Genomic DNA, 26,762 nt, shown 5'->3' on the forward strand with positions numbered 1-26,762 from the left:
TTACCGTAAGCACAGAATGGAAGCAGGGAATTCTGTGCTTACGGCAAGCGTATTTCACAGATTAGCGGCGAATTTTGGCTTCTGCACGTCACACTCCGCGTTACTAGGCATTCTATGCTTACAAGGCTAGCGCAGAAATTCGGCGCTTGCACATAAGCGGGGAATTGTGATCGTAAGCCCAGAATTCGGCGGTAAGCAGAGCCATTGAATTGGGCCCAGGTAGCTGAGGAAATTGGAGGTTAGTATGCTGAACGACCTTATAAACAAAAACGCTGTACGAGCCTTGCTCTAGCTTGGACAAGTGCACTACAAGAGAACTGCGATTATCATTATTTCTATTAACAGAAGACATTCATTGGCTTGCTGATTAAAGAATAACGCTTCGAAAGCTTTAGCTTCTACGATCGTTTTTTGTTTGAGTGAATGACCTTCCCATCAAGGGAACTCAGCAAACTCCCACAAAGGGATATAAACACCAACCTGGCAACAGCCAATCTCTCTCTTTGGTTATGAATTACACAAATCAAGAAATTGTGATTCATTAACTAGACGACAATATTTATTCTAGTCATTGTGGAATCAGTGGTTAGCTGGGGGATTCGAACCCACGACCTTGTGATTGCAAGTCCTGCAGTCTAGCCACTTGAACATTAATCCATGTTTTCTTCCGATTGTTCTGATTGGATTCCGTTTAGTCATGTGATGAACCTCTGGAGCCAGGTTTGGACCCTTTGGTGGAGGGAGTCTTGGCTTTCTTGGACTTCTTTGGGTGCTGTATTCTCACCAGACAGTACGAGGTAGGTAGACGCTTATCCAGGAAGGGTGGATCTGTTACATCATTCACCATTATCACATATTCAGCTTAACAGGGAAACAAAAGAAACAGATATATGAGATGATTAGAGACATTTGGTTTTTTTTTTACTTAAAGGCAGTGGACACTATTGGTAATTACTCAAAATAATTATCAGCATAAAACCTTTCTTGGTGACGAGTAATGGGGAGAGGTTGATGGTATAAAACATTGTGAGAAACGGCTCCCTCTGAAGTGACATAGTTTTGGAGAAAGAAGTAATTTTCCACGAACTTGATTTCGAGACCTCAGATTTAGAACTTGAGGTCTCGAAATCAACCATCTAAACACACACAAGTTCATGTGACAAGGGTGTTTTTTTCTTTCATTATTATCTCGCAAGTTCGATGACCTATTGAGCTCAAATTTTCACAGGTTTGTTATTTTATGCATATGTTGAGACACCAACTGTGAAGGCTAGTCTTTGACAATTATTACCAATAGTGTCCACTGCCTTTAAGAATTGATGCACACTTAACCCTGGTTCATATGTCCTGCAAATGCAAATGCGAAGCGAATTTGACGTGAATTTGACGTCACAACTCTGTTTTCGCAGTGATATTTGCAAGTGAGTTAAGCACAACTCAACCCCTGCGAATTACTCGTTGCGATATTGTGACGTCAACAATCGTATCGCATTCACATTCGCAGGAAAGATGAACTGGGCTTTACACATTGCTGGCAGATACTTAATCATTGCAAGTAGGAAATGAGATCTATTGGAATGGAAACAAATGTAACGGAATTTATCCGAAAGGTGATGATATGGGGTTGGATGAAGTAACGAGGGTAGGATGAAGTAAAAAAGTGAAGGTGAAGGTCCGGTGCCGCTGCAGGGGGGGGGATTTGTATATGTAGTGACGAGTTTGACAGACTCCGGCATATACGAGTGGGTAAATACCTTATAGGCCACAAAATACACATTCAATTAATGTATACTTTGAAAGTTTATAAAGAAGAATGATTTTTAGGGGGTGGTCCAAAGAAAATAACAAGTTTAGGTTACAATTGTATGTTTTTGATATGTGGGTTTAAAGGCACTTGACACATTACTCAATTATTGATTAGTATAAATAATTAAACACTGTGAGAAAAAAGTAATTTTCCACAAATTTGATTTTGAGACCTCTGAATTAGATTTTGAGGTCCCTAAATCAAGCATCTGAAAAAACACAACTTCATTTGACAAGGGTGTTTTTTCTTCCATTATCCTCTCCCAACTTCGACGACCAATTTTGTTATTTTGTGCATATGTTGAAATACACCAAGTGATAAGAAGACTGGTCTTTTTTGCTAGTGCTTCAGTTCACTCTCATCAGACCCTGGTTTAGCCAAAGGGAATCTTTTTGTGAAACTAAGTAGAACGGAGTTTTTTAAAAAGAGTGTGTTTCATAAAGGGGTCTTTTACTGGAATATCCTTAATGCAGATCTTAAACAGTCAGTCAGTGTTTTTTCTTTTCTTAAAAAGCTTAAGAAGATTTTTATTGATTTATACACAACTTATTAATTATTTATATCTCTTTTATTTAAAAACACAACATTTTTTAGTAAATATTTTATCTATTGCCCAGTCTCACTCATGCATAATGTCCATGTCCCTTTTGTTTGTTAGTGTTCGTTTTTGTGTAATTTGTCCTTGTCTTTAGGGAAGAGGGAAAAAAAGCTTTTGCTTCTTCTTTTTCCTACATGTTAGCGTCAAATTATTTTCTTGTTATTGTTCATTAACTGGATTAAGTTTTCCTTAGTACAAGTTATTATATGTTTTCTGAACAATGTTATTACACTGTATTGATTGATATTGACATGAAATAAATGTATCTGAAATGAAATGAAAAATAAAATGAAACAATTACCAAAGGTGTCGACTGTGCCTTTAATTCTTACCTGGTCTTGCAAATCGTTCATCTCCATACATCTTTTCTCTCTTGATCTTATATGCCTTGGGGTCCCTCTTCTCTAACATGTTTGCATCTGGTAGTTCATCTATTCATATGATTAAGGCAAAATACAGTTCAAGGATTAACATTTGCCCTCTGATGACATTACAATCAAACAATGCAACAAAACAGTGGTAATTTCCAGCATTGTTCTAGGAACTGCAACGCTTTTGTGTGTTCTTCAATTTTCAATGACATGGCAGAAATGAAAACATCGGGGCACAAGTTCATAGAGCTGCTAAGCACAAAAATTTGCCTAGTATGAAACTTCTTCCTTGATAAAAAAAAACACCGTTACCAACCAAATTTCCATTTGTTGCATACTGCTTTTTACTTGTACTCAGCTGTTGTTTGCTTATTCTGAAAATCACGTGGAAATTTGGTTGGTAATCTTGTTTTCATCAAGGAAAAAAATGTCATGCTAAGCAAATTGTTGTGCTTAGCAGCTCTATGAAATTGGGCCCAGATGATCAGCTGCAACAGTTACATGGTTGTACAATTTAAAGTATGAAAAATACACTACACTACAACTAAGTTTGTTTGAGTCTAGTTATGTGAAAGGTCGTTAAAAGGCTATCCATTGCAGTTCATTTTTTCAGGAAGTACATGAGTGTTGAGGTGATGTTTTGTTGGTTGGTTAGATGCTAATGGTACATCTCTGAGAATAATTTGTATTTGCTGTTATAATTGTAGGAATAAACTAATTTTTAAAATAAGTGTTTAAGTTAGGAGGGATAACTTCCATGTGGAAAAGTAAAATAAAGAAAACCATTGTGTTTTTACATATCAAGATTGTTTTGCTTTTCTTTTAAACAAAGTGACAATCATTCAATGCTTGAATTAAAGGAACGTTACAGAATTGGTAAAAAACAAAATCGTGAAGATCACAGATTTTTTTCAAACTTACATGGTGATATTGATGATGGTAGAAAACATCCCTTGAAATATTTATGACTGAAATGTCATATTTGGTGAGAAATTAATAATCTAGTTTCGTCGATGTCATGCAAAATGTGTAATCTGTTTTTCACTATTCTCTCGTGACCCAGATGGCCGATCGATCTCAAACTTCTACAGGTTTTTCAGTTTATGTATATGGTGGATTACATAAAGTGCTTACACTGCCAGCAACTGTTTTGTTACCAAAACCAACTCTGTAATGTTCCTTTAACTAAATTTGTTTTAACTAAAATGGTGTGCAGTGAATTTGGATGTGCTTTCTGTAAATATAATCTAGAGTAATAACGATGAAAATGTAAACGTGTGAAATGCTTATGCTAATGAGGAAGTTGTGATGTCACAGCAAATGTCTTCTTTTTTTTAAAAATGTAACAGATGTGTATAAAAGTGAGTGGAATGCTGATGATATGTAAGCTGTGCAAAGAATCAGTCAACCATAATCCTTACCAGCATCCATGATTTAGAAATAATTGAGGCATTAAGGTGATGCATGCAAAATAAAACAAAATCATATCAAATAAAAAGCAAAATATATATTGTATTAAACTCAAGAATGTATCAAACAGGAATTCAAGTACTATAGAAACGTACATGGCAACCATGCATAATCACATGCAACTTGTAATGAACGTTCAAGATCAGTCCAAAGTCTTCTACTTTATCAGAGCTTTCAGACAGTCTACGAACTTCCCGAGAGTGGTTGGAAATTTGTCAGTTTTAATACTTTGATAGGATTTGGGTACTTATTGTAGCACAAATTTAAACACAATGTCCACAGATCTACACACACAGTTTGAAGATTATGATGGTAGAAAGCTTCCCTTAAAATATTACTTTCTAAGGTGCTGTAGTTTTTGAGAAATGAGTAAAGCAATTTCAAACTATTTTCGGGAAGCTTTCTACCAGCATTATCTTCAAACTGTGTGAGTTTAACGTAAATCTGTGGACATTGTGTTTTGTACCCTACAATAGGTACCCATCAGACCCTTTTATTTAATTTGAGTAGTAACTTACAAGGAGGAACAACTATGACAATGTTGAAAACTAGAACTGACCCATGGTACAAGTTGTATACACACACACCAGCATACATGTAGCTTAGACACAATGTGATAAAACAAATCCTTCATTTATACAAATTAAAAGGCTGCACAAGAACAATATGCAACTCAGCAGGTGGGGGGGGGGGGTGCAAAGTGACTGCAAAGCTACTGCAGCAAATGATATTTCATCATTCAAAGTGCCTTGGATCGGTCGAGTTGGTCCATTAAACATTAAAACGTTTGAAGCCATTTGTTTATCAAATCGATATGGTTAGAAAGGTACTGTTTTAAAAGTAGAGTATAACGATCCACAAAAAAATGCCTTGAAATTGCGTGGTTTTCCTTTTAAAAAACTTGACTCTACAAAATGGCGTGCCGTGTTTGTTCACGACGTACAAGGAAAACCTTGCAATTTCGAGGCATATTTGTGTGGATGTTATATTCTACAAACATCTTTGTAACCATGCATTTTATTAACAAATGGTTTTAAGTGCTTTTCATAGACCAACTCGCCCGATCCAAGGCAACATGTCCCTTAAAAAAGCTCACATCACAAGGAACAAGCTGCTGTTTGTTATGCATAAATAAACGCCTTTTAACTTTAATAAAATAATGGATGAGCAATTTGTGGTGCAAACAAAGTGATTTCAACCACCATAAACATACAGTCATATTGGCTTTTGCAGTTAGGGTAGTGCATGCAACTGCAAAAGGTAAAAATGCAAACTTCTTTTATGAAATGAGTATGAAAGCTAAACAATGACAGTTAGGAAACTCAGGTTTTTATTTATGTAGTAAATGCTCCAAGCTTTGTTAACCCTTTACCGCACTGGTTTAAGCAAGGCATGCGATGATGCAGCATAATTTGTTTGTAATCTCAAGTCATTCCACTTAAATTTGTTCATGCAAAATAATTGGAATTGATACCGGAATGTGACTGTTGAGTTGTTTGGGGCACAGGGCGTAGGCTCACTGTATCCATTGAAAGCAATCAATTGAAAGTTAGCACAAGGTTTTATAACCAATAATAACAAAATATCAAGACATTTTTGATAGCCTATTGCTCAATGCTACATGTATACGTACACAACGTTTTTTACAAATCCTTGTTTCTCTTGCTTATTCAGTTTTGAGGTGGGCCACCTACAGGCACTGCCTCGCTCGTTTTTGCCTATACATTTAATAATATTAAGTTTTTAAGTTCTTATATTTTTGCCAATGTTGCCACCTGGCTAATTCTTGCCAATATTGCCACGTGGCAAATTTTTCGCCAATATTGCCACCTCGCTGTGAAGATTTGCCATTAAGAAAATACTAATTCAACAACGATCTTGAGCTTGTTCCTTGACTTCTATGTATCAGAGTTTGAGGGATTGATAAATTTAGCCTCAATCATCAAGTCAAACCTCGCTCAGTTCAATAGCCAATGGGAAACGCTACTTGCTATCAAAGTTTGAAAATTACACAAGTGCTTTGTCACTATATCAACTGATTTAAAAAATATATTTTGCTGACTTACGGTCAGACGTTAGGCTTTTTTCAGACTATTAATAATAATCTTATTGATTTTCTACAGAACTAAGGAAGAAATATTGGAAATCAGATTAAAGCAGGAAGAATATCATGCTTGGGAAAAAAGAAAGTTACTTATTCAGTGTCAGATACATAAAAGTAGCTTAGCAGGATCACTAAGGATAACAGATTTGAGGAGAGTTACTCACGTATACAAGGTGCAAACAATCAGGTCCAAGACAGAAGTATCATTGTGTATAAAATGAACAGTTGGAGGTGTTTTACTTTACCTACGTTCTTTCCAAGCTTAGCGCCAAGTCGTAATTGCTGAGCAAGCCCTGCTGTTTTAGAATTACGTGATTTGGTTCGGGCTTCTTCCTCCATCATAATATCAAGAACATTGAATGGACGATAGCCAAGGGGTGCTCCAGGCAGTACCAATCCCTATTAAGGGGGGTAAGGGAAGGGGTAGGGGGAAGATGGCAAAACATGGGCTAGGGGTGAATTTAGGCAAAGTGGAGTGTAAGAAGCTTGTATATGATTTTGGCGGCTTGTTTATCAATGGGAGAGCTGTGATGAGTGACTGCATTGAAACTCAGAGCAAACTACTTGTCCTACACAGCTAGCATGAGTCCTTGTTTCCTGCAGGACAACAAGCCTTTTTGAGGTATGGCGGACACAATGCTACCACACTGTAAAGTTGTGGTAAATTTGTGCGTATTGACCATAGAAGTGCGCATTTTAGGCGACGCGGTGTTTACAGGTAAACCTAATGACCACCAACATGGTGAGTGTGGCATCAGTCGCGGCGTGTGAAGCGCGTGTATCACGTCCGCCATACCTCAAAAAGGCTTATAATTATTGCTAGTGTCAAATACATATTTCTGCATAATTTGCGGAACAAACCTCTACGTAAGTATTAACAAACACGTCATTAGTATCCGACATTTCAGTTTGTGAATTTAAACAGAATTATACATGTAGATTAAAAACAAAATCAAAACGTCATAATGGATCTTCAAGTACATCCAACATGGTACACTAATGACAAGATACATGTACAACAGTTACAACTGTTCAAAATTGAGGATGAATGACAGTATATGCTCCCTCATCCGCTTGAAAACCATGTCAAGATAATGAAGTGGCAAAATAGAACGCTTCTGGGTGATTTATAGCAAAGTTGCGCAAGGTCTACGACCCTGAATATGTAACAAGATACCACTAAACCATTACAAACAAATCTTGAATACAAACCTTCTATATGCACTTACAGTAAACAGCTAAAAAGAAGGGGTTTAGTAGCAGTATGAGAAAGCTATAGCAACAATGAGAAAGTTAGGCGCTGAAAGCTAGCACACAATGTTGGCAAATAGTGCGCAATAAAACAGCTTCAGTTAGCAGTCAGGAACCTGGGCTCTGCAGGTTGCAGCTTCAACAGTAAGCAGTCAGGAATCTGGGGTGCAATCTACTCGCTCAAACATTGCCAACGTTTCCACACGTTCGCCAACAATTTTGAGTTGTGCGCTGCCAGTGTTAGCGAAGGATGGCAACCTAAGATGAATGTACTTCTGAGGTGTTGGTGGGTGGTTTTAAAATGGTGGACAACAAAACTATATTTTGGTTTTCCATACACTTAGATGATGAACTAGTATACAAAAAAAAATTGAAGAAGGTTAAACCTTCTCCAGCTATCATTTCTTGACAAAAAAGAACATGAATTGCTGTCAACTTTAGTGTAAAAAAAAAGTGTCCCACTGGTTGTCATTAAATGATGACACAGTATGGAACTTTCCAGATGGTTGAATGAGAGAAAACCTGTGCAAACAAGTAATGATTGAAATTGATTCCAGGTTTGAACATGTTAGGGTCACTTGAACTCAAACAAACTAAAAACGGATTAAATTGCTCTTGGATTAAATTGCTCTTTAACCTGGTTTAGCGTTGATCCAGGTTAAAATATAACATATTTAACCCCTGGTCAATAGTTAATGGTTCAAACCTTCGACTCGTTTATTTCCTTTGCCACTTGTTTTGGTTTTTTTAGTTGCAGTCCTTTGATCTGACAAACTTGGGTCAGAATCCTCCTTTATGACCGGTGATGCATTGTTGGGAATGTAAGATGGTGAGATACCAGGAAGGATCAGGTCCTACAGGTTTAAACAAGTTGTAGTTAGTCACATTAATGCTACATCTACAACTAAATACAACAATTTAAAATAGATGCATTCTTCTAAAATGAAGATTGTTGGAGACATATAGCTGGAGAAGAAAGACCTAGGTATGATCAAACCTAATAATATTATAGTTCTTATCAAGACTTTAAGTGATCATTAAAGGCACTGGACACTATTGGTAACTACTCAAAATAATTATTAGCAAAAAACTTACTTGGTAACGAGCAATGGTCGAGCTGTTGATAGTGTAAACCATTGTAAGAAACAGCTCCCTCTGAAGTCACATATTTTTCTCTGAAATATTTTAAGTGAATTTGAGACCTCAACTGAGGTCTCAAACTCAAAGCATCTGAAAGCACACAACGTGTGCGACGAGGGTGTTTTTTTCTTCCATTATTCTCTTGCAACTTCGACAAATAATTCAGTTCAAATTTTCACAGGTTTGTTATTTTATGCGTTATGTTGAGATACACCAATATGCATGTTGGGAATACTGGTCTTTGACAATTAGCAAAGGTGTCCCGTGCCTTTAAGGATGAAGCAATCAAGCTATCTTTGCTAGTGCAGTTTCCCTCGCTGAAGAAACTAATTCAGAATTGATCAGAACTTAAGATATTTACACATAACAGCCTGACAAATATCATGTTTAAAAGAGAAAGGAAAGAGTAGAGAAAGAAAAATTTGAAAAAAACTGTTTCTTTGAGGTCAGAAACAGTTTGTGTAAAGGCCGAGTTATCCTCGGTCGCGCGATGGCTGTGCGATTTTCGCGCGATGGAAATATTGACGCGCGATCATAAAAAAGCACAGTTAGCGATCACCATAAACTGTGTGTGTTAGGATCGCGCATCGAGATTTCCATCGCGCGGCCATCGCGCCACCGACTTTAAACCGGTCTTGAGTTTCCTAGAGTGAGGACTACTTGTAAATTATCAGAAATACAAGTTCTACTCTTTGTCGCCATTTTGATCTTTTGGAAGTCATACTCTTCTGATGAGTTAAGATAAGAGTAACAAGCATGTAACTATAACCTCACCAAAAAAAGAGGAAACTACAAAATTGAAATGATTTTGTTTAGTATTTTTAAAGTGTGAATGGTAAAACTGAGACTTAAAAAAACGAGGAAATCAGCTGATCTGAGGAAAAGTTGCTACCTGAACGTAAGAGGTGTTAGCATTTTTGGTCGTTGTCTTACCTTGAATGAGGTACATCCATTCTCTGTCTTTTGATTATTAATAGCTGGAGGTACTGGTGTCTCATCTGTAAGCTCTGCCATGGCTGGAGGCTGCTGGTCAGCTGCTATAGAACCCTCACCTGCTGTTGCTATAAACAATCAACACAAGATCAATGTGTTATCTTAGCAATGCTGATCAAAGTACACAGCTCTGAAGCAGTGTCATAGGTCTCGAGACCTGGTCTCGGCCTCGAGACCGCCTCAAGAACTTTTTATGCTGTCTTGGTCTTGATCTCGGTCTTAAAGCCCGGTCCCACTGCAGCGATAATGAGCACGATAACGATCACGACGCAATGAGAACGCGTTTTATTGGTTGAATTGCCCCACGCAGAATACGCACTTGCTCATTCAACCAATAGAATGCGTTCTCTTGGCGTCGTTATCGTTCTCATTATCGCTGCAGGTGGACCGGGCCTTTAGAACGCGTTCTATTGGTTGAATTGCTCCATGCAGAATACGCACTTGCTCATTCAACCAATAGAATGCGTTCTCTTGGCGTCGTTATCGTTCTCGTTATCGCTGCAGGTGGACCGGGCCTTTAGACTGCAAAAATCTTGGTCTCGAAAGTCTCAGTCTCAGAAGGAAGGGCGAAGTCGGTCTTGTCAGGGCTGGTCTCGTTCTCAGATGTCAGGGTCTCGGTCTCAAGGGTGTAGAACCACATCAGTTGTACAGGCTCGATGCTTTGTTTTTTTTAAAGGTCAAGGGCACTACGGCATTTCCTCCTTGGGTAAAGGCCACCTCTATATTATGAGACACATTTATATTACACCATACAAGGGGCAATCTGCAGCTAACCATGCCAGATCAATGGGGCAAACTCTTCTTCTGCACGATATATTAGTGTATGTACCATGTTCTTTTACAGGCATTACACAACACATGGGACCTACATGTATGGCTTAGCATCCCATCTGTAAGACAAGACAAAGAATCTATGGTTAGGTGTCTATTCAAGGTCAAGGACACAACACAAGTGCCATGATCAAGTACCCAAATCACACTCTGGTAACACCTGAACTTGAGTCTGGTGCACTAGACCACGATTGTTTATATAAAAAATATTAAAGTCTTAGACACCTATACCAACAAGGCACTCAAGGCGCTAAGTATACATTTTACAGTAAGATAGGTTATTGAAGTTATGAATTCCGAGACCCAATTATGTAGCACCTTATAAGGGTCTACCAGGTGCTACGCGGCGAATTCAGCAGCCACATCAAGGAAACCGGGGGAACCCCTTTCTCTTTTAGAGGTTCTTTTACATGGGTCACACAACACACGGGAACAACTGCTTTACATCCAATCCTAAGGACGAAGCAATGGTTAAGTGTCTTGCTTAAGGACACAAGGGTCTGTGACTGGGGCTCGAGAACCCACACTCTACTGATTAGAAACACCAGAGCTTGAGTCCTGTGTTTTTATAAGCCTATAGTATTGTTACTCAAAGGTGTATAACCACATCAGTTGTTATATATTATACCATACAAGGAGCAAACTGCAGCCAATCATGCCAGACCAATGGGGCAAACTCTTCTTCTGAACGATATAAGTGTACCATGTTCTTTTACAGGCAAACCACAACACATGGGACCTATGGCTTTAAAAAGAAGTAATGGTAAAGTATCTTATCCAAGGACACAACACAAGTGCCATGATCAGGACCCAAGTCAGCTCTGGTAAAACCTGGGCCCAATTTCATATTACTGCTTACTGGTAAGCAAATTTTAGTGCTTACTGTAGCAGAAAAAAATCGCTAAGATGCAAGCATATTCACATGGTTAGCTGAAAAATTAGGTGGACAATTGCGGCTTCACCATTGATTTGTATTGTGACGTCATTTTTTTTTATGCATTTAGCACTGGACTTTAAGCACGCCTTTTCATGTGCTTACGGTTAGCAGCGCTATGAAATGGAGAACGCAAAGTAAGCACACAATTGGCCGCTAAGCTGCTCTATGAAATTGGGCCCAGCACTTAAGTCTGGTGCCCTAGACCACTCAGCCATGATTGTTTACATTAATGACATACCTGGAGCAAGTTCAGTAGGTTCATTCCCAGCCTGGGTTGCTGATTCTATGGTTTGAGGTTCTTCACTCGTACTCTCTTCTACTGCTTTAACCTGATCCACTTTGCTGCTTCCCTCAGTCGGTTCACTTACTGGGTTAATTACTGTAGGATTTGATTGATCGGAGGGGTGTAGGGATGTAGGGGGGGATCAGAAATAGTATTTTTTTAAACCAAGAAATTGTATACTTTAATTTTTATACACTTAATGTTATTTTAAGTAAAATACACTTTCGTCTCTAAAGCTTCACATGCGTTTTATTGCTGCTGCTCCAATTGTATGGAACGACCATTACATATGTACGTAATGTACAATTGGAAAGTTCAAGAAACTGCTTAGACTCATTTATACAGAAACACTTGATTGTTTTTTCAGGTTTTTTTTTTTACTTTACATTGGAACATCTTGAGTTTGAATTTGTTGTCGCATCTTCTGTAGGCGCTTTGCAACCATAGGAAAAAGGGCCTGATGTAAATGCTGATATGAATGCTTGTATTGCACTATTACTTTGTGTGTGTCAATAAAACAACATTTTCTGTTTACAGGGAAGTGATAGGCTTTTGAGAAGAAAAAATAAACTCTGAGCGCAAAGCGCGAAAGCTTTCATATTGGATAGTTCTATTGGATAGTTCTATTGGATAGTTCTGTTGGATAGTTCTATTGGATAGTTCTATTGGATAGTTCTATTGGATAGTTCTATTGGATAGTTCTATTGGATAGTTCTATTGGATAGTTCTATTGGATAGTTCTATTGGATAGTTCTTTTGGATAGTTCTATTGGATAGTTCTATTGGATAGTTCTATTGGATAGTTCTATTGGATAGTTCTATTGGATAGTTTTATACAAAATAAAATAGGAATAGTGATGATTCAAAACTGATACTAGTGTGTGCCCAAACAGTTCAACTTTTAGAGCGGGTACAAATAACTTGTTGAATCCTAAAGGTCTCTGTAAAGTCATGCCCTTCAGTAATATTTTCCCATGTTGACAGTTTAAACACATCATTTCTAAGACAAAATCAACAGGATTTCAATATAAGTCTTTCAGATGTTTTAACTGAGAACAAAAAAACTGTTTGAATATTCAGCAAAATTAAATGACTGTGTGTATAGAAGTTATGATACAAAAACACATGGTGATCTCAGATGGATTAAGGTAAAACAGAATGGAAGGCCTACACATGTATGTGGACATTTGAGATGTTACTGCTTTGGAATATACAAAGCATGATTTATAAAAATGAATAATGCCCAGAGGAAGACAGTTTTCTACCACACAATTAATAATAACTACAAAAATTACGTCTTCTTTAGCACCGGTATCCACAAAAGCGCTCATAGTCGCTTGCTACAATAAAAAAAAGTTCCCTCTTGGTTGTCCTCCAGCGGTGCAAAGAACAAGAAAAATGAAAAAATCCAATGTCTATGGAATAGACTCTTCGGACATGTCTTGAGGCTCCCGCCAGATGTACCCGCTCAACTATTCGTAGATGAGTACTTCCGATCGGAACCTGGTGTAAACGTCTGGCGAGGACGCCCTCGTATCACTCTACCAGTGGTGCTCAGCAACCGAGCCCTTAAGACAGTAGTCCACAGCACAGCTTGGTTGGGAATACCCAAGACTTCTGTCCAAGGAGGAATGAACGGAGCTGACTGGAAAACAGTCGAAACGGCAGAAGCGGAACTGACAATGTCAGCTACGCAATAACTGCTACACACACACACGTAGGCATGTTTATGGTGCAGACCGTGGACTTCTCTTTGTTCTCCCATTGTTTGGACATAGTTTATTTTTCAGAAGTCCCCATCGGTTTTGTACAAAAAATCTACCGAGGACTGTCCCCGGTGCAACTTTTTCCCAGATCCCTTTTGTTAAAGACCTTGGTTATCAATAGTAGACATGCCCACACACACATACTATGGAATGTTACTGAAATTAGCGCATTACTGAATTACCTTCAATCTGTGGTATATGTACTGGTTCTTCAGGGATGGAGACTTCAATGGTCGTGACTTCTGTTAGTGCTGTTGATGGTTTAGGGATGAATCCATCCAGGTTATACTTCTCTTCAATGTAACTATATTCTGTCAATGGGTAAGCTACCACATCATAACCACTGCAGAAATGGACATGGAGAATATTGAAGTGAATAGAAACATTGACCATAGACTCAAGAAAGCGGTCCTTTTTTTAATTTATTATTTGCTTTTAGACTATATTGTTTTGTATAATTTAATGCACTTTACCGGTAGATTTGTTAAATTTCTATGCACTGTTTAATTCTCACAATTGTTTTTCTTTCAACAAGAGTATGGAATAAACGTTTTATTGAATTGAATTGAATTGAATTCTCTATGTTTTGACATAGAACTGAAGTAAGAGAATAAAAGAGGAGCAAAGAGGTCTTCTCCAGAAGACGATCAGAGCATACTGATCGAAACGTTGAGTTGAAACCAACGGTTCTTTTCAGAACCACCCCAACTCATTTAGAGAGATAGTCATTACATGGTGTTACCACAAACCTATCCATATTGAGGTCTAAACTGTCGCTTCAAACCCGACCGGCAGCGGCAGGGTCACCACTGAGTCACATTTCCTTTATTCCCATTTCTAAATACCTTTTTATTAAAGGAACACGTTGCCTTGGATCGGTCGAGTTGGTCTTTGAAAAGCGTTTGTAACCGTTTTTTATAAAATGCATATGGGTAGAAAGATGTTGTAAAAGTAGAATACAATGATCCACACAAACATGCCTCGAAATTGCGTGGTTTTCCTTTTACCTCGTCGACTAACACGTCGGCCATTTATGGGGGTCAAAATTTTGACTCCCATAAATGGCCGACCATGTTAGTTCGCACAGTAGAAGGAAAACCACGCAATTTCGAGGCAAACTTGTGTGGATCATTGTATTCTACTTTTAAAACATCTTTCCAACCATATGCATTTTATAAAAAACGGTTACAAACACTTTTGTTTTGACCAACTCGTCCGATCCAAGGCAACGTGTTCCTTTAAAAACCCTTTAAAAGTTCAGAACAAAATCCGACCGTTTACCCTCACCTAACCTCAACCATGTCAACTCTGTTTTTCTCTGCATGTGTTGAATGCTATGAAGCATGATCCCTGGAGCGTTCTATTTTCCCCGAGACGAAGCCGAGGGAAAATAGAACCCTCCGGGGATCACCTCGGGAGTCATAGTTTTAACCATAGCACTCGTAGCAGTCAATATTTGTATACTATGTGTAAGTCAAATTAAAAATGCCTTTTGGGGCCCTGAAATTTGAGAGCTCTGCGCAACAATCTGAAAGTGCCTTCTTTGACTCTATTTCGTCAGGTCAGGTGTAAACAGACTGTGTGATTTTGTTTACATTAAACATTTAAACTTGGTCATGTGACCTTCTCTCGACCAATCAAAGTGGATTAACTGTCCTGGGTACTTCTGAATGCTTTATAAAAATCAACACATTTGTAACCAAGTAAACAAACAAACACTTATTAGAAACAATCTGTTTTTCAATAATTTTGTTTGAAACCAAGTTGAGTTTAAGCCATGTAGACCTGTCTCTCGCATGACATTACTATGTTATTGCTCATCGTGCTGAGCTACTTACCTGCACATGTCATTCACACATTTAAACAGAAATGAACGACTTTTGCAACGAAACACAATGCTGGATGACACTATGCGGTCATATCCTACATGTTTCATAAATATATGACGTCAGTAAGAAATACTGTGTAATTTTCATTCACTCGGTCACAGGTTTCATTCAAATGATAAATTGTAGGTCCTGAGTAATGCACATTAAATATTCAAGACAATTTGTATAAGTTTGCAAACATTCATGTTGTTCGCCAAGGTAGAATGCAACAAGGATGATTACATGTATGTTAAAGGAACATTACAGAATTGGTTTTGCTAACAAAACAGTTGCTGGCAGTGTAAACACTTTATGTAATCCACCATATACATAAACTGACAAACCTGTAGAAGTTTGAGATCGTTTGGCAATCTGGGTCACGGAAAAACAGTGAAAAACCGATTACCCATTTTGCATTGCATCAATGCCAAAACAAAAAAATAAAACGCTCACTGAGCGATAAACTCCAAAAGCGAAATTAGATTATTTATTTCTTATCAAATATGACATTTCAGACAGAAATATTTCATGGGATGTTTTCTATTATCATCATCATTCGTGTAAGTTTTATGTAAATCTGTGATCTTCACGATTTTCTTTTCTTACCAATTCTGTACCGTTCCTAAGTGGAATTACACAACTACTTATACTCACTATGGTGTTGGTAAAGGTTTCTCCTCCATGTCTTCAATTAGATCAAAGAGTGGTGATGTTTGGCTGGGTGTGTAGTGTCTAAAGCCAGCAGTGATCTGTAATACATGACCATTCTCTTGTCTGACAACTTGTCCTGTTTCTGATCGTATCTCAACATCTAGACTGAAGGATGTGCCTTGGTACATGTCTAACTCAACGTCACCTGTAACCACAATCTGGGATGCTTCCACTGTGAGAGAGAAAACATAATATAAATCAGATGGTGAGTGTTATCCCTGTAGCTTTCAAACTGCCCTTTATAACAGTATTGCCTGTTACTCCTAAAACCGCACACGACCGCACTGCCTGTCAAGCCCGGTTCATACTTCATGCAAATGAGAATGCGAAGCGAATTTGACGTGAATTTGACGTCACAACCCTCCTTTCGCAGCGATATGCGCAAGTGAGTTGAGCAGAATTGCTGCGAATTTTTCGTTGCGAAATTGTGACGTCAACATTCCTATTGCATTCACATTCGCAGGAAGTATGTACCAGGCTTTACTCTTCGAATCACCCACATCCACCCTGCCTGTTACTCCTCAAATCACTCACCACTGCACTGCCAGTTACTCCTACTAACAACAACTTGAAATTTTCATAAGTATACATGTAGGGTAATTCCATGTCAAATCGACCACACCCCCCCCCCTCCCCCAAGGACACTGGACACCTCTGATTCTCATCAAATTTACAAGAGAATAATGAAAGAAAAAAACACCCTTGTTGCATTACTTTGTGTGCTTCCAGGTGCATACAAAAAAAACACCTCCGAAACGCAACCTCCAAGAACTTGATCTCTTCCGAATACTGCGAGCCATAACAATGGCTAAGGAAGCCCTGTGAGGGCGCTATTTTAATACTGTCAATTGCTACTACTCAAACCACCCATAACACGAAGAACATTCCATCTTTCAACTCGTGAAAATATTTGCAACACTTCACTCACAAACATAAATTATTTGTATAATACCTGCTGGTCTGCCATTAATCCACATCCCTTCGTATGTCACGCCTGAACAGTGGATCATAGTGCCTTCTCCATTGTACAGATCATTCCTCCATTGACCCTGCAATATAAAATATTGCTATCATTATCAAGATGCTCATAATTGAAGTAGCTTAATAATAACAATAATAATACCAACACTTATATAGCACCACAATCATGTTGACATTATCTAGGACACTGAACGTGGCATTAGTAATGGTCAAATTAAAAAACAGAATTATAAAGCCTATAAGAATTCAAAGATCCACAACAATAAAGGCATGTTTTAGACTATTCTAATTGTTAGAGTTAGCTACTAGTGAGTCAGTGTCTGGGCACATACATCTTCTTGGTTTATTTGAGCTTTCAAAGGATTCGGGTACTTTTTGTAACACAAAACAAATACTATTCATATTTATATTTATAGTTACTCTAACAAAACACAATGCCCCTAGATTTACATTAAACTTACACAGTGAAAAACCTGTGAAAATTTAGGCTCAATCGGTCATCGGAGTCGGGAGACAATAACGGGAAAACCCACCCTTGTTTCCGCAAGTTTCGCCATGTCATGACATGTGTTTTAAACAAATCCGTAATTCTCGCTATCGAGAATTGATAATTGTTTTAATGATATCTCAAAAAGAAAAGCATTTCATGGAATAATATTTCAAGAGAAGTCTTTCACCATTACCTTCTGTAAACCCTGTAAGTTATTTGTAAATCTGTGATTTTTTTGTTTGTTTTCTGTTCCGAAAGTGTATAATGGCTTTAACTGTGTGACATTGGCTACTCATCACACACCTATACATTCACAAGGCATTCTGGCTGGCCCAGTGGTTTCAACCTTGCCTTTTGTCTCTGTGACTCGTAATCCCTGCCCTATTTGAGGTTCGATCTCCTCCCAAACTTAAACTGACTGATTTCTTCATCAAACTCAATTATACAGGTAGCTACAAGCCACAATCCTGTTTGAGAGTTAGTTTTATTACTAGAAAACATCGTGACTTTTGAACGTTAGAAACTTCGTTCCTCAAACAACCTGCTCCTGAACGTTCCACGTTGCCTTCACTCCTGGAGTGATCGCTGTTTTTCACATGCCGGGCCATCTCTTTAGAACAGCGTCCCACTTCAACTCAGAAAAGCAGATACTTGTTCCAAATTCAAAACTCATCTCAAAACATATCTATTTAGGAAACAGTAGCCTTCAAACTTCTGGTTGTCTTGTGTCATTGTGTATTAGCAGAGTTCTTGATTTTTGCACCACAAGTTCCATCATTGACAGACATGGCGCACTAGAAAGGTTCAACATTATTTATTATTATAAGACAGATTTCTTACTCACATCATAAATGGTAGATGTAGCACATCTGAGTTCACCACTTCCTTGCCTAGCTCCTTGGATCCAATCACCAATATACAAATCACCATTACTGTAAGAAAAGCCCCAAGCAAAAGGTCTTATTAGATGCCATGCATGTGTGTTTGTTAAAGGCATTGGACACAGTTGGTAATTACTCAAAACAATTATTAGCATAAGACCTTACTTGGTAACGAGTAATGGGGAGAGGTTGATAGTATAAAACATTGTGAGAAACAGCTCCCTCTGAAGTGATGTAGTTTTCAAGAAAGAAATAATTTTCAAAAAATTTGATTTCAAGACCTCAGAATAAGATTTTGAGGCCTCGAAATCAAGCATCTGAAAGCACACAACTTCATGTGACAAAGGTGTTTTTTCTTTCATAGTTATCTCGCAACTTCGACGACCAATTGAGATAAAATTTTCACAAGTTTGTTGTTTTTTGCATCTGTTGCGATACACCAAGTGAGAAGACTGGTCTTTGACAATAACCAATCTTAACTTGTTCTTTTCTCAAAAAAAGAAAAAAAAATAATTTGGGGTGTATGGGTACAAACCAATTGATAAGACAGAGATTTGAACCTACCTCATCTGAATTTACATGCTCAAAACAAGTTGCAACATAGACTTTGTTAGGTTTTAGATATATAGATAACAGCTTTAGTTGAGAAACATGTAAGTTTCAAACCTTTTTTAGGTTGATTAGGAGCAGGTGAAATCATGCAGCCAATACAGCCAGTAATTGGTAATGCTCTGTGACCATATTAATTTTGGTTTTTACCCATACACCGATGTGTGTTAGCACTATATACTCAGTACTTCCCGAGACCTGTAAAAAATTATCACAGGCATATTACTCGGGTGGGATTCGAACCCACGACCCTTGCAATTCTAGAGCAGTGTCTTACCAACTAGCCTACCGAGGTTGTAGCTAGAGGCAGTTTGAATCCTATGTTTTGGCAGCGAGTACCGCAACGATACAAAAGATGATAATTTGCATCGGGGATAAAGAATATTAATCTTGGTTTTTACCCATACACCGATGTGTGTTAGCACTTATATACTCAGTACTTCCCGAGTCCTGTGAAAAATTATCACAGGCATATTACTCGGGTGGGATTCAAATCTACGACCCTTGCAATCCCACTCGAGTAATATGCCTGTGGAATTTTTTTTTCACAGGACTCAGGAAAGTACTGAGTATACAGTGCTAACACACATCGCTGTAAGGGTGAAAACCAAAATTAATATTCTTTATCCCCGATGCAAATTTAACATCTATATAGCTCTGTGACCACTTTGGCATTTTGGTATGCACATCAGCCACATGTACGGGCCGCTTTTGATATTTTGGAACAACCTGCTTTTGTATGTAAAGGATTAAAAAAATCACCTAAGAATCAAGGGAGTACAGATATAATACCACAGGGATAGTTTAAAGGCACTGGGGTCGATTACACAAAGAGTTAGGACTAGTCCTAACTGCATGGGTAGTCCTAAGAGATATACAAATTGCATGGGTAGTCCTAAGTTAGGACGAGTAACTGGTCCTAACTTGAGATAAGACTAGTCCTAATGCTTTGTGAAATCCACCCCTGGACACTATTGGTAATTGTCAAAGACCATTCTTCTCACTTGGTGTATCTCAACATATGCATAAAATAACAAACCTGTGAAAATTTGAGCTCAATCGTTCGTCGAAGTAACGAGATAACAATGAAAGAAAAAAACACACCTTGTCACACGAAGTTGTGTGCTTTCAGATGCTTGATTTCGAGAAGTCAATATCTAACTCTGACGTCTCAAAATCAAATTTGTGGAAAACTACTACGTTACTTCAGAGGGAGCCGTTTCTCACAACATTTTTTACTATCATTCTCTCCCCACTACTCATAACCAAGTAAGGTTTTAAGCTAAAAATAATTTTGAGTAATTACCAATAGTGTCCACTGCCTTTAAGAGAGCAATAAGAACAGAATAAGCAACATCCTGAAACAGCTGCTGAAAGATGACAGTGACTTGAATAGCAAATTGACTTACAGATACTTCTGGGAACCTTCACCATGTTTCTTGTCATTGTGGAATGAACCTTCATAAACTGCACCATCTGACTGCTTCAAAATACCATGGCCTAGCGAAATGAAAGTGCACAAAAAGAATTATAATATAAGTATTGAAGTGTCGTGGCCGAGCGGTTAAGAGCACCAAATTCAAACTCTGGTGTTTCTGATCAGCAGAGTGTGGGTTTGAATCCCCAGCCGTGACAGTTGTGTCCTTAAGCAAGACACTTAACCAGTGGGGTTCGCCCCGGTGTTCTTGGCTGGCTGCTGAATGCACTGTAGCACCTTGTAAACTTATAAGGTGCTAAATAATTGGGTCTCAAACATGTCAAAATTCATCACTGCAATTACCTATCACTCTGAAAGTTTGTATACACTCAGTACCTTGTTTGGTTGATACGTACCCTATATAAGACTTCGATATTATTATTATCAGTCTTATATAGCACACGTATCTACCAACAAGGTACTCAAGGCACAGTGTATATAAACAAACTTTTAGAAAGATAGGTTGAAGTGATGAATTCTGAGACCCAATTATGCAGCACCTTATAAGGGTTAACAAGGTGCTACAGCACATTGGATAGCCACATCCAGGAACACCGGGGTGAACCCCTTCTCTTTTCAATAAATGCACTGGGTTACACAACACATGGCACCAACAGCTTTACGTCCCATCCGAAGGACGAAGCAATGGTTAAGTGTCTTGCTTAAGGACACAAGTGGAAGTGTGGTGGCTGAGCGGTTAAGAGCACCAAATTCAAACTCTGGTGTTTCTGATCAGCAGAGTATGGGTTTGAATGCCCAGCCGTGACACTTGTTTCTTTAAGCAAGACACTTACATGTAACCATTGCTTCTTCCTTCCGATGGGACGTAAAGCCGTTGGTCCCATGTGTTGTGTAACGCATGTAAAAGAACCAAGTGCTCGACGATGACTAGAGTAAGCTAGTCGAAACGTTGAGACCAGTTTAAGAACTGACTCCGCGGTAGTACAGTTAATCACGATCCTATAAGCTAAAGTAGTATTTTCTATAGTAGTATTTTCTAGAATATCCTATAAGCTAAAGCCTATTTTCTATACCATCCACCCAGGTAATAGTTAAAAAGCAGGACAGTTCTTTTCAGAACTGAGAAGTCTCCCGAACCTCCGATTATCTACTCCGCGGTAGTAGAATAAAGCAAGACAGTTCTCTAAAACAAACTCTACCTGGCAAGTAGATACACACATGGTGTTACCGCAAACCAAAAATACAATAATTTAAAATACTTATTGAGACTGTGTGAATGTCCAAGTCCTAGACCAAGACTCAGACATTGCGGTATGAAGGGAGGCAAACATGTAAAGGATAGTGACCTCCGAGGGGGAAGTAACGCTATTCTGATGGTTTACTAAAAATCAAGACCTCAGAATTTGATTTTGAGGTCTCGAAATCAAGCATCTGGAAGCACATAACTTCGTGTGACTAATGGTGCTTTTGTCTTCCATTATTATCTCACCTCAAGGACCAATTGAGATCAAATTTGGATGTCTTGAGATACACTATGTAACAAGACTGGTCTTTGACAATTACCAAAGGTGTCCAGTGTTTAAAAGCAAGACGCTTAACCATAATGCTTCGTCCTTCGTCCATGAAGCTGTTGGTCGTGTGTGTTGTGCAGTGCAGGTAAAGAACGCAGCACAGCACCTCGAAACAATTACATGGTGCTATAAACCACATACCACCACATACCTCACACGATTCCTGTATGTTACAGCGCCAGGAGCTTCACAGAGTGATGTGCTCTATATGTGCTCTATATAAGAAGCCACTATTATAATGAGTAGGATAGATGGCCTTAGCTTTCGATCCAAACCGAAGCCACTCATACATTTTAAGTAAAAAAGTACCTTCTCGTTTGTTGCTTAGAAACTCTCCTTCATACACGGTGCCATCAGAGTATGTCATGACTCCATGGCCATTCATCTCTCCATCCGAGAATTGGCCAGAGTAGGTGACCCCTGACGACCACTTCCTGTAACCGTGACCTTCTATCTCTCCATGGATGAACTCTCCCTCATAGTAACTCCCGTCTGCCATGACCAACTTGCCATGACCTGAAATAGACAACAGTGACTTATTATAGGGAGAGGTTGGTACCGGTAGTATAAAACATAATGAGAAACGGCTCCCTCTGAAGTGGAGTAGTTTTCGAGAAAGAAGTAATTTGCCACGAATTTGATTTCGAAATCTCAAATTTAGAGTTTGAGGTCTCGAAACCAAGCATCTGAAAGTACACAACTTCATGAGACAAGGGTGCTTTTTCTTTCATTATCTCCCAACTTCGACGACCGATTGAGCTCAAATTTTCACAGGTTTGTTATTTTATGCATAATGTTGAGATACACAAAGAGTGAAGAACAGTCTTTGACAATTACCAATAGTATCTACTGCCTTTAATGTGAACTAGGATGTCAGGTTATTTATGTACCTACCGTGCTTCTTTCCTTCCTTCCAATCTCCTTCATAGCGAAAGAATCGATTGGGATATTTATAGATTCCATATCCTGCAAAGGTGAGACAGAATCAATTACTCAAGTGCTGATTTTATTTTTTTGTCATGTTTGTCGAGATGAGTTCCCATCAACAATCAAGGGTACTTGGCAAACTCCAACAGGGGGGTATCAACGCCATGCTGGCAAAAGCCAATCTCTCTCATACCAACATCGGTCTAACATCTATGATTATGAGTTGCACAATAATCAACAAATTGTGGTTCAGTAACTAGACGTAGTTCTAGTCATTGTAAAATCAGCAGTTAGTCTAGGGGATTCGAACCCACACCTTTTTAAATGCAATTGCAAGTCCTGCAGTTTAACTATTGGATTGAGAACACAGCCGTGTACATACTCTATACTGGTACCATGTGCGAGCTTCGTGGTTCCGTGTATGTTTTGTACACAAATCATGAATCGTACCCGCCCTCTCGTGACGCATTCTCGCAAAACAAGGTCGGGTAATTTTCAATTATTGTTGGCAGAGGAGTAACACGTAGATAGGGAATCTGAAATTACGGTAGATAGGGAATCTGAAATTACGGTAAGAATTTATCATTTTTAACAATTTTTTAGATTGTGGAGTGGATTCTCTGGTCGCAAGATTACACATTGATATATCAAAGGACACATAGAGCCTAATTTTGGCAAGATCCAAAAAAAAAAAAAAAAGAGAGATTTCTGATTCCAAAATTCATTGAACCATCATACCATGGGTCATGGGTTGTCAAAGGAACACGTTGCCTTGGATGGGTCGAGTTGGTTTTTGAAAAGCGTTTGTTATAATATGCATATGGGTAGAAAGATGCTGTAAAAGTAGAATACAATAATCCACACAAACATTAGGTATGTGACAAAAAAATTGAAGTTGCAGAAGAGCTTATAAGTTTAGTATCACTGGAAAGCCCTTACCAATAGCTTTCCAATGATGCAAAGAACTTTGCTCTATGACTCTTAAAAAAAAAGTTATGGCCATTTAAGTGGCGTGAATTTGGGATAATTGCGGCCATCGTCTTAATGGTAAACTATATAGGGCAAAGGATTTGAGCTGTGACCGCGCAGACCCATTTTCGGGCAATTTTCAAGCCGAAGCCCAAAGTCCGTAGCTTTCTTATTTTGGGGTCCTTTTTAACAAACTTTGTGTCATTGTAAAGCTAAAACAATGCTCAATAAGGCCAAGACAATGGTTTGTTAATTTGGGGCAGGTGTTGGGGAGTATATCTGTTTGTGTTAAGACAGGAAAAGAAAAAAAAAAAATAAATAAAAATTCCATGTGTACAAAAATCAATGCATTACAAAAGTGTCCTCATTCACAATCTCTTAGAGTGCAAATAATGGCAAACAAGGACATCAAAATAAAAGCTTACTACATGTAGAAATAATCAACACAATGCTCAGAGGTTAGTTTCTTAGCAGATAACCAAGTCGTCACAAACAAAGTCTGCAGCCAGAGCAAACTTAGTGACGTCATAATCTATTGCATCCTCATATGTTTCATCTACTGACCAGTACCCAATCCTGTAACAATAACCATTTCCCTTTCTTGTTTTCAGCTTTTCCACTTTCCCTTAGAAGGTTGTCTTTGAAGCTGTGTGTTCATCGTACCAGGAGTGGCTAATCTTACGCCCAACAATGGTTTCTATGAGGATGTCTTTTAGGACTGAATGAGCAATATGGTTAATCCATATAACTTTCAGAATTTTTTCCAAAAAGAAAAGAAAGAAATAAAAAATTGGGTGTGGGCATAAACAAAAACAGAGTTTCTTTTTTTAGGGCAACCCCCCCCCCCCCGAAATTCCATTTTAAAACAGAGCAATCACATCCCTGTAAATGGCTATACTATATATCATATTACAATTTTTGTAAATGTGTGTAACACATCCTACCCTTTTTGATAAACTAATAAACAATATGATAAACTTTCCAAAATCAGGTGACCAAAAAAAAAATTAATATCAATAATAATAAAATTATTTTACAAGGAACTACTTAAAATCGTGGAAGTTTTTCTCTTTTTAGCCCTTACTCTTAGGTCTACAGGAATTTATTATCCTGGATCAAATCAAAATAATATTTAAGAAGTTAATCACTGATACTGGACTGGTAACCTTTAAAAAAGGGCCATGAAAAACGAAAGTAAGATAGCTATGTTTTGTAAACACTGAGCATCAGCCAATCAGAGCGCTTCATACCAGTCATGTGACCTGCATAGACAGTTTCATTCATAAATTTGGTGAGCAGGGTAGGCTTTTAAATCATCAATCATCAGCATTATCAAAGCTAAGTTTGCAAATATAATGTGAAAAATGACTTGTTGACACATAAAACCACATATTAAACCTAAAATTTGTGTATTTTGTCGATGTTTATTGGGTTTAAACAGATGTTTTATCGGACTGAAAATTCCATCTATTGACCTTTCACGTTACAATTCTCGGGATGACATCGGCGTTTGTAAATCTCAAAAAGGTGACTGCTTAAAACTCAATCTTCTTCAAATTTGGCCAAAAGGTAGAAAACAAGTACATCAATCACTTCTTGGGGTTTAATAAGCGATCCACTCACCTTTTTAGTAATTCATCAACGGTTTTGACGAACAAGATCAAACTTTTTTTTTATAGTAATTTTTTTTCAAAACTTTATGATGTCGCGTCCAGAAAATTTGGGGACGAGGTTAAAGCTGAATATGTCCTCTATGTGTAAAAAAAAAATCGACCGGGTACGATTAAAATAAAACCTCATAACGAAGTGTCAACAAAAGCAATACTCGGACGTGATCTATCCAAAAACGATTGAAGGTGACACGGACGCTACGGACGCCGCGGCCCATACAAATATACTGCAATGCACAGGATTGTCACATACCTACAAACATGCCTCGAAATTGCACGGTTTTCCTTAAACCTCGTCGACTAACACGGTTTGGCCATTTATGGGAGTCAAATTTTTGACTCCCATAAATGGCCGACCGTGTTAGTTCGCACAGTAAAAGGAAAACCACGCAATTTCGAGGCAAACTTGTGTGGATCATTGTATTCATTTTATAACAAACGGTTACAAACGCTTTTTTATAGACCAACTCGTCCGATCCAAGGCAACGTGTTCCTTTAAACGCGTGACAGATGGCCCTCTATGAGGTTACGGGAGACGAAATAGTATTAGGAGTAACCCTAGCCCACATTGTTGAGCTGTAATGGCTCCGCTTTTAACATCGGTCTCATCACTGTCACAAACCCAAACCCATGCCCACCCATTCACAACAGAAACTGCGTGACTATTTATTATAATATTAACACGGGATAAATCATCCTCGATCGGACATCAGAATCGAATGAGATGGGAAAAAGTGGTGGCTGGCAGGATACTTATACTACTACTAGCCCACCTTGTTGAGCTGTTAATGGCTCCGCTTTTAACATCGGTCTCATCACTGCGATGTTAAAAGCGGAGCCATCCATCCAGAGATGATACCGACCGGTGTTAAAAGCGGAGCCATTATACCAGCTCAACTGTCCCTTGTTGGTGGGCTACACCATACATCAACGTATGGTTCATAAAATACGGCCAAAGAAACTGTAAAAGCCTCTTCAAATGTCTTTGATACGGCATAATTGCAACAATTATACAAACCATCTCTGAGTTGATTTTTAGTTTCGCCGATGTATCGCTGTCCCTTCGACACTTTCGACGCCATTTTATAACACAGAC

The 26,762-nt window shown here is 38.4% G+C and overlaps 1 protein-coding gene across 4 annotated transcripts; it reads right to left on the reverse strand.

Annotated features, from left to right (window-relative positions):
* LOC139950481 (MORN repeat-containing protein 1-like) lies at nucleotides 1-26,762 on the reverse strand. Of its 4 annotated transcripts, XM_071949173.1 has the most exons (14): nucleotides 26,685-26,762; nucleotides 22,995-23,066; nucleotides 22,410-22,616; nucleotides 20,501-20,591; nucleotides 18,446-18,533; nucleotides 17,083-17,179; nucleotides 16,074-16,302; nucleotides 13,734-13,894; nucleotides 11,741-11,881; nucleotides 9,675-9,802; nucleotides 6,596-6,749; nucleotides 5,721-5,765; nucleotides 2,738-2,836; nucleotides 1-861 (listed from the first exon to the last, which is right to left on the reverse strand). In XM_071949173.1, the coding sequence occupies exons 1-14, from the start codon at nucleotides 26,746-26,748 to the stop codon at nucleotides 692-694; spliced, it is 1,746 nt and encodes a 581-aa protein (XP_071805274.1). In that variant the 5' UTR covers nucleotides 26,749-26,762; the 3' UTR covers nucleotides 1-691. The 4 variants fall into 4 exon arrangements, with proteins under 4 accessions (XP_071805274.1, XP_071805278.1, XP_071805275.1 ...); XM_071949177.1 differs by lacking the exon at nucleotides 5,721-5,765 and having other exon boundaries at nucleotides 2,738-2,824; XM_071949174.1 differs by lacking the exon at nucleotides 5,721-5,765.

This window comes from Asterias amurensis, chromosome 18 (genome assembly GCF_032118995.1).
Source record: "Asterias amurensis chromosome 18, ASM3211899v1".
NCBI classification, from domain to species: Eukaryota; Metazoa; Echinodermata; class Asteroidea; order Forcipulatida; family Asteriidae; genus Asterias; species Asterias amurensis.